We start from the raw sequence: 9,094 nt of genomic DNA, 5'->3' as shown, positions 1-9,094 counted from the left end.
GCCAGCTTCCTGACCGGGGGAGCTGCAGAGGGAATCAATAAATAGCTAAGAAGGGCGTGAGGTACAAAATGTCGTCTTTGTGGATTCCCTAAAAAGAGCACACGAAGCACCACTTGTTCAATAAAACGCTAAACCACGGCCGCGTTCTGCTGTGTGTCCTGTGTTTTAGCTGAGGAGGGAACGAGCTTTAGATTTAAAAGTTAATTTTTACACAGGAGGCCGCACCGGCTTCTTGTCGCCATGGCGACGGGCGTCACGTGCCTTTCCTCGTGCTTCCCCGCGTGGGCGCGGTCTGGTGACGTCACTCCGCGCCCGCTGCGCCCGCTCGGCCCGCCCCCGGAAGCGGAATAAGGCTCGCGCTGTCCAGGTTGGGGCGGCCGTTATGGCTGCGCCTCACGGAATGGGGCTTCCCGATCCCTCGTTCTTGTGGAACGTCTTCCAGAGGTGAGGCCGCGGAGGGCTCGGTGCCGCTCGCCGAGCTGGTACGGGGAGCGAGCGGGCCTTGGGAGGGGGCTGGACGCCTCTGACTGGCGCTGGGCGTCGGCCGAGGTTTGCGGCTGCGTTCCCGCGGCGGGAATCCAAGGGAGAGCTGTGAGGAGGGCTGGGGGAGGCGGGGTAGAGCGAGGGAGGTTACCTGCTGGGAATCCGGGAGTGCCGCAGTCTGTGGAGGGTGAAGAGCCTGGGGAAGCTCGTCCCTCGGGCCCATTTTGTGGGAGATGTGTCGAAGGGTCCGTCTGGGCTCCGGTAACAGGGAGGCTGGGTATGGAGTAAGCGGGCTCTGGGTGTGTTCAGATTGGGGAATAGAAGGCTTCGGGGGGGCTTTCTGCTACCTGAGAGGAGCTTATAAGCAGGAGGGAGGCTGACTTTTTACACCGGTAGATAGTGATAGAGCAACGGAGAATGGCTTTAAACTAAAAGAAGAGTGATTTAGATTGGATGTTAGGAGGAAATTCTTTGTTCAGATGGCAGTGAGAGGGTGCTTGCACAGCTGCCCAGAGAAGCTGTGGTGCCCCATCCCTTCAGGCACTCAAGGCCTGGTTGGATGGGGCCCTGGGCAGCTGAACTGTTGGGGGGCAGCCCTGCCCACGGCACGGGGTGGGGCTGGGTGGGCTTTGAGGATCCTTCCAACCCAAGCCATTCTGTGATTCAAAGAGTGCTAGGTTTGGATCAGCAGTGAGTAAGAGTTACTGCCTGGCCTAATACAGGAGTGACTCAGAGAGGTGACAGTTGTCCACCACCCTTGTGTAAAAGCACTTTATCTGAGAACTTGAAGGAAGTACGTGTGATGCCATTTCCCAGTTTCAGCTGGTCCAGAAGGAAGCAGGTGGACATTCTGCCTTCTCCACCAGTAGAACCATTTTAAATAATGCAGCTAGCAAGGCTACCACTGTATGAGTGTGTTGGACAAGGGATTGGTTATAGATATGAATAAAACTGCTACAGTTTATGTAGTCCAAATAGTTTCCAAAGAGGCTTTCGACATAAATAAGCATCAAACAGCTTTCGAGAAATCTGGCAGGCATAGAATGAAAGGGAAAATCCTTTGGTGTATAAATAACTGGCTGAAGGGGAAAGCGTGTGGTTTTCTGTTGCACTGATAGATGCAGCAGTTCTGGGATCTTTGTTCAATACATTCAAGAGCATCTTAGGGGATCAGAGGGTAAATGATCAGCTGAAGCACAAGTTTCAGTTTCTAGTTACACATACTAATGTTTGAGTATTTTTAAGGCATCTGTTTCTTTTTCTACTAACAAAGCACAAATGCGCATTCCAGATGTCGTGGCGGATTCTTGCAGCAAAAGCTAAGCCTGTGAAGGCTTGGCAGGAGCACCTTGCAGTACTCAGTGCCCAAGCCGTGTCACCTTCACGGTTGGATCCTAATTGCTGTATCGTGGGTAGCTGAATTCCAGAATAGATACCTGGTGGCTGTGAGGAAGATTCATGGAATTGTAGAATTGCTCAGGTTGGAAAAGACTTGAAAGATCATCAAGTCCAATCACAACCCGCACAAATGTGCGCAAGAACTTCTTTACAGTGAGGTGATGGAGCACTGGAACAGGCTGCCCAGGGAGGTGGTGGAGTCTCCTCTGGAGATGTTCAAGACCTGCCTGGATGCCTACCTGTGCGACCTGGAGTAGGGAACCTGCTTTGGCAGGGGAGTTGGACTCGATGATCTCTGGAGGTCCCTTCCAACCCCTACAATTCTGTGATTCTGTGATACTATCCTAACTCTAACAGCCCCCTGCTAAATCATGTTCCTGAGCACCACCTCTAAATGGTTTTTAAACACATCCAGGGATGGGGACTCAGCTACATCCTTGGGGAGTCTATTCCAGTGCTTAACAACCCTTTCTGTAAAGAAGTTTTTTCTGATATCCAACCTAAACTTACCCCGGTGCAACTTGAGGCCATTTCCCCTTGTCCTGTCACCAGTGAGAAGAAACCAACCCCACTCTTGCTGTAAGGACCTTTCAATTATTGGAAGAGAGCGATAAGGTCTCCCCTCAGCCTCCTTTTCCCCAGACTGAACAGCCCCAGTTCCTTCAGTCTCTCCTCATATGGCACATTCTCCAAGCCCTTCACCAGCCTTGTTGCCCTTCTTTGGACCTGCTCCAGCACCTCAATGTCATTTCTGTACTGAGGTGCCAAAACTGAACACAGTACTTGAAGTGAGGCCTCACCAATGCTGAGTACAGGGGCAGGATCTGCTCTAAGCTGACTGATGGTCAAGAGCAAGATAAGCAGATTGTAACTCTGCTGGGATTACATGGCAAGGTTTGGTAGTGGGGCCTGGGGTGGATCTGTGAGCAGAGCCCCGTGCTGCTCATGTCAGCTCAGAGCAGCCCCAGCTGCTCCAAAAGGACCCTCTGCTTCTGCACAGGGATCAGTGAGGCAGGACTTTGGAATGGTTGGAACGGAGAGGGGGTAAACTGTCAGGTGCAGGGGGAAAGCCCTTGTGTGAAACAGAGGGAAGCTGCCTCCTTGAGTTACACCCAAACTGTTCCGTTGTCAGTGTGTTTGTGTGTCACGCGTTCTTATGGAGAAAACTCAGAGCTTTCTTAACTCATATCCAGAATGTCTTATCAGTGTGAGCGAAGCATTTAATTTGCAGTGGCTGTGACTGACTAAACAGTGATTTACTTTTTTTTTTTTTTTTTTTATATATAATGAATCTTATTTGCATTTTATTTGGTAAGAACAGAAATGCTGAGGCTTGTAGCTAAATCCTGTTAATTTCAGCAACTTAAGGCATGCCACTTTTTCTCCCCTCCTCCAGGGTTGATAAAGACAGGAGTGGAGTAATCTCAGATACAGAGCTTCAGCAGGCACTATCCAATGGTAAGTCTGTAAAGGGGGAAGGAGGCCTATTGTGGACTTCATGCTACATTTCATGCCAGTCTGACTACTTGACTCATTTGTTCTTGACTTTTTGCTCCGCTTTCATCTCCACTGCACCTCTCCTTCTGAACCAGAGCAAAGGTCAGACATTTACAGCCAGCCTTTTTCCTGCACGTGAGAGCTTTTCATTCAGTACGGTGCAGGAAGTGAAGGTGGCAATTTTTTATTTTTAAACGAGGCATTTTTCTTCCCACTTTTTTTCCTAACCAAGTAGAAAGGTGTACTTCAGACCTAGCTTGAATTGTTAACTAGGGCATGCTCAAATAACTCGAGGAAGCCAAATAAAAACAGAAGACTTTTTTTCCGGTAGTCACATTTTCCTTCCTTCTGGTGATTCGGGGTGGCGGTGTTGGTTTTTTTTCCAGAATATATCCTCTGTGGAGGGTTGTGCGTCATAGTCCAACATGGGCCAAAAGAACGTAATACTAAGAAAGTATTCACTGTTCTCACTGTATATTGAAGTTCAATGTGTTCTTGACAATCAGCTTTTCAACATGTCAAATTTATGCAAATAGCAGTATGTGTATCTGGGAAGGGTGGGTTATTGCATAGTAGAGTTATTTGCATAGTAAAATCCTGTGCTGCCTCGTTGCCTCTTGTTTTTTTTTCTCTCTCCTGCGCCGACATGTCCAGGTATTTGTTGTGTCAGGGGAGGAGGAGGCAGTCTGTTGCTGGCTGGCTGAACAAGCTGAAATCAGTGCAGTTCTTCAGCACTGAAGTTGCTATGGTTTCTCTGTATGGAATCTGTCTATTGAAATTTTCTACATGAAATAAGTTAACATACTCTGCTCCTTAGAACTCCGCAGTGTTTCCAACCCAGTGAAAACTGGTCCAAAGCAAGTAGCCTTTCCACATTCAGTAGCAGCTGTTCACAGAAGTCCAAAGCTCCTCTTCACATGGCTGTGCTCAGGCCTGTCTAAGCAGTAACATTTCTTGGCCTGAAAACGCTGATTTAAACAATGCTTTTAATTCAGCATGGAGAGGGGATTTATACAAAACTCAACTGTTGCACTGTGTGGCTCTGTGATGTTAAGAACCTGTGCTTTTCACTCAATGTCCTGGAGTGACCCATCTGTAGAATAGGAAATGGTCAGATTTTTAGTTTTACTGATGAGAAACAAGTGAGACTCCCGACAACCTGGGAAGAAAAAAACTTATTCTTGGTTCTTCTAAGGCTTTGGTTCTCAGCTGGATTTTAGTTTGCATTTTGGGTTGGTTTTTTTTTTTTTTTTTTTTTTTTTTTTTTTTTTTTTTGTGTGTGTGTGTGCAGCCTGAAAAATGTTGGGTTTCTATGCAATATCAGTAAAGCATTGTCAGAAGTCATCAAGACCACAGTTACTTCAAAGCAGCTTTGTTAAACGTTGAGGAGCTGACTTGCTTAGCTCAGAATTCACTACTTAGGGTTCCTGTGGGTTTTTGTTTGCTTGTTGTTCAGTTGCCTTTTTTGAATGTTGCCTGGAGGAACAAAGTAATTCTTTCTATTTCAGGCACGTGGACTCCATTCAATCCAGCGACAGTCAGGTCAATTCTTGGTGAGTATGGCTGCGTGTTGTGAAGTAGGCAAAGACTCTGTTGGTTTTTCAGCTCCAGTTTGAGAAAGCAGTTGTTGCAGACTATTTTCAGAGAAACAAATACACGCAATTATCACAGTACTTGTACATTGTTTTTCTATTGTAAAGTTGAATGCACATTTAAAGGTCTGATGAACCAGTCTGGTCGTGGTGTCAGTGAGCTGATCTGCGACTGTAAAGAATCCATGGTTTTCTAACTCTAGTTCTTTTTTCCTCAGTAGCTGTAAGATATGAACTGAAGTATTGACCTTTTTGAACTATAAATGAATGCCCTGTGTTTAAAACTTGCTCAGCAGCAGTCAGAATTCCATCCAATGTGCAATGCAATCTCCATGAAGGGGATGGTATCTGTAATCAATGTTCCAGTGCTTCTGGCAGTCCGTAGATGTTGTAGGCTTTCTCATGGGTCTTAAGAAAATGAGTCCTTTCTCATTTTGTCACTGGATTATCAGTCAAACCCTGAATGCTTTGAAACTGGAAATGAAAACACAGGAAAAATAAATATTCTGTAACTCACTCTGATTTTCTTGCTTTATCCTTTCCTCCTTTGGTGAATGACTTAAATATCACTTTAGTAATTCCTCGCCTGTTTTCAGTACTCCCTAAAGCACTGGTTTCTTTCTTAAAATACCAGCAGACCTTCCTCAAGACTTGGCAGAGCTGAGGTTCTTACATGGCTTTCTTTTTTATTTCAGGCATGTTTGACAGAGAGAACAAAGGTGGTGTGAATTTCAATGAATTCACTGGAGTCTGGAAGTACATCACAGATTGGCAGAATGTCTTTCGAACGTATGACAGAGACAATTCTGGAATGATTGACAAAAATGAACTAAAGCAAGCACTAACAGGTTTTGGTAATTCATTTGTAATTACAGTTTTTATGATTGGATTATGTCATCCAGTGACTTTGGTATTGTTGGGGCTGCACTGCTGGGACCCATGACTAGAAATAGAAATGAGACATGCGAAAGGCAGCAGGACGAGGGGCCTCTTACTGACACTGCCACAGTTGCAACCCTGCATTGTTGGCTTGCTTTTTAGAAGTATTTCCCTTTATGCAGGAAATGAAAGTGCATGTGCTAGTACATGTGTGTGAACTGTTTTTTCCATTCTGTGAGTAAATCAATGGTCACTTTAATCCATAATGATGTTTACTATACCGTGTGTAACTGTTGTTATTGAGCATGGTTTATATTGCATGCCTTCTGTTTGTGCACCTGTGTTGTTCAGTAGACAGCAGGAAAAAACAAGTCTCACGTAACTTCTGTTTTCTGCTTCTGTTGCCCACGCCTGCTGAACAACCCAGCACTCTGTCCAGAAACACTGTAGTAATTGAATCATCCTAAAGGATTTCTCTTGTCCAAGGTTACCGGCTGTCTGATCAGTTCTACGATACCCTTATTCGGAAGTTTGACAGACAGGGAAGAGGCCAAGTTGCTTTCGATGACTTTATTCAGTGCTGTGTTGTTTTACAGGTAAGAAAGGAGATGTACTTTTAATGGCAATTGAAAAAAAACAAAGTTGTGTTCAACTTTTATGGTTCTCGCTTTATAATACTGGAACTAGAACTTGCTTATGACTAACGATCCACTTCAGTAAAGTGCACAAGAGAGCTAGAAACATCCCCAGCTGTAGATCTTCACTCGTTATCTATTTGCATCCCATATAAGTAAATCTGAAGTTGTTTTTGACCTCTTAAGTATTTTTAATGGGGTGAAAAAATGAAATACAGCCTCATTTAGTGTTCTTTTCATTAGCTATGATATACACAGTTTCTATGGGTCTTGGATGCATTCAAGCTGGAGTGTGTTATGTCCCATGTTGCCCTCTTGAGTGTACTCCAAAAAGATGTTCCTGCAATCTAAGTTGTGAGGATTTTCTATTTCAGTCTAAGGCTCTGATTTACAAGATTTTTGACCTAACAGCTAAATTATTTGATCTTTCATCTCTGCTGTTCCTGAAGGGGCAATGGTAGTAAAAGACATTTTAAACAAAATCACAGAATCACAGAATCACCCGGGTTGGAAGGGACCTCAAGGATCATGTAGTTCCAACCCCCCTACCTAGCAGGGCCACCAAACATACACATTTAGATCAGGTTGCCCAGGACCCCATCCAACCTGGCCTTGAACACGTCCAAGGACGGGGCATCCACAACCTCCCTGGGCAGCCCGTTCCAGGGCCTAACCACTCTCCTTGTAAAGAACTTCCCCCTAACATCCAACCTAAATCTTCCCTCCTTCAACTTGGATCCATGAAAACCGAAAACCAAACAGCAACAGAAAACCAACCCACCCTTTCAGTTACAGGAATGTTTATGGGGAGCAAGAGAAAAAGGAAAGAGGCTGTCCCTCTGCAGATATATTCTTCTGTTTAGAAAGAAGTCACTGAATGGTTTATGTAAGTGGCTCTAGCGTTTCTGAAATGTAGGCGAGACTCTGAGGAAAAGCTGGGAAACTGCAGCAAAGGTCAAGCTGAATTTTAGTAAGAGAATGGAAGAAGAATTTTTCCTTTTTTTTCTTAACACATCTAGTGTTTCCACTGTACCTTAAGCTAGCTTCCAGCATGCAATAAGAAGAGAAACAAGTCTCCAAGGTCGGACTTAGATGTTGTCTCCAGAGGTTCCTTCCAACCCCTGCAACTCTGATTCTGTGTAATTGGGATCCTCATTATTTGCCTAAGTGCTTTGTTCTTCTTTAGCTTTATGTTTGTAGCCTTAAGTCAAATGCTGCTGCTGAAGCATGTATTGCTTTTATATTCACTTGCAAATATGAGCCAATTTTGATTTGCTATCAACTTAAATTCTAGCAAAGAGGTCTTTGCCATTGCTCATCATTCATGTGCTGTTAGTGAAACCAGAGGTAGCTGTTCTGGTCTGTTGCCAGCACTGCCTGTCCTCTGGGGGATTGTTCAGAGACAGCTGAGATATTAGTGATACATTGAGTGGACTGGGATAGAAAACTAGTAATAGTACTCTTCAGCTCCTGTCTGCAGCTGACTCTCAAAGGTAGCAAGAATTTTGCTTAATTCCCAGCTCCTGAAGAGCCAGCTATAAAAAGTGTTCTGGCTTATAAATAAAAGCTTAGATAGGCTTAGGTGTGTCCTGAGATCACAGAATCAGATCCACTGAACAGCTCAAGCATGAAACACAGCAAAGAGCTCCCTCTGTGTGCCTGACACTGTGCCATGTCTACAAAAGGCACAAAGCAGCAGCATTCATACATGAAAGTGTGGCAGTCTGATCTTTCCCTGTACACAAAGATGTTTTTTCTTTCTCCACGTATTTAGAGGCTGACTGATGTATTCCGACGTTATGATACTGATCAGGATGGCTGGATTCAGGTGTCCTACGAGCAGTACCTCTGTATGGTCTTCAGCATTGTATGACATTGACATCTAAGAAGCCCCCGCTGGCATTACACAAACTGGAGTTGCCAAATCATCGTGTACTGAATAAGATAATTGCTGTATTGTAATGGATATAATTTCACATCCGTAAATTTTGTATGTACGTCATCATCGCTTTTAGAATCAATGTTTGGTTTTGTGTTTTACAACTCTAAGATCAGCCATATCATGCTTACTGTAGCACACAAAGCACAGAATCTAGACGTAACTGGTGCCCTGTCTGACTTAACTTTCTTCCACATATCCTGCATGGGGACAAAGGACACTTTAGAAATGCCAAATTAAAATAATGCTTGTTAGTTGGTAAGAGTCAAAACTCCGAAGTTGCACAACATGTTTTGCATGTGCCTTACTTTTATAAGAGTATAATGTATTAATTTTTAATACAGAACTTAAAATGAAGTAAAAATGTTAGACCAACATGTACAGTCTACATTTGTACAGTTTTTTGGAGGGTGGTGGCTGTGTTCCTGTGTTGCAGGTTGTTTTTTTGTTTGTTTTTATAGTTCACGATCCCTCTCACTTAAGAGGGATGGCCTTCTCTGCTTTCTGTCTTTACTTTCTAGCTGCTTCTTTCAGGGTATCCTTAGGCCATTTTTAAAGATAACTTCTTCACATTAATTTCCAACGCTGCATCTTCTTCAGTTAATTCCCTTCAAACTCTTAAATCCTCTGGATATACGGTTCCCTCTTAATGCAAATAATCTTTCCTTTTG

At 44.2% G+C, this 9,094-nt stretch overlaps 1 protein-coding gene across 1 annotated transcript; it reads left to right on the top strand.

Moving 5' to 3' along the window:
• Nucleotides 1-382: 382 nt before the first annotated feature.
• Nucleotides 383-8,357, top strand: PDCD6 (programmed cell death 6; the record flags this gene model as incomplete). The annotated part of the gene is made up of 6 exons (XM_079533270.1): nt 383-444; nt 3,278-3,339; nt 4,887-4,931; nt 5,666-5,824; nt 6,336-6,445; nt 8,259-8,357. 6 exons carry the CDS (start codon nt 383-385, stop codon nt 8,355-8,357), a joined length of 537 nt encoding a protein of 178 aa, XP_079389396.1.
• Nucleotides 8,358-9,094: the final 737 nt, after the last annotated feature.

This window comes from Tetrao urogallus (assembly GCF_951394365.1).
Source record: "Tetrao urogallus genome assembly, chromosome: 3".
In the NCBI taxonomy this organism is placed as follows: Eukaryota; Metazoa; Chordata; class Aves; order Galliformes; family Phasianidae; genus Tetrao; species Tetrao urogallus.
This window is presented reverse-complemented; position numbering and strand designations above follow the sequence as displayed.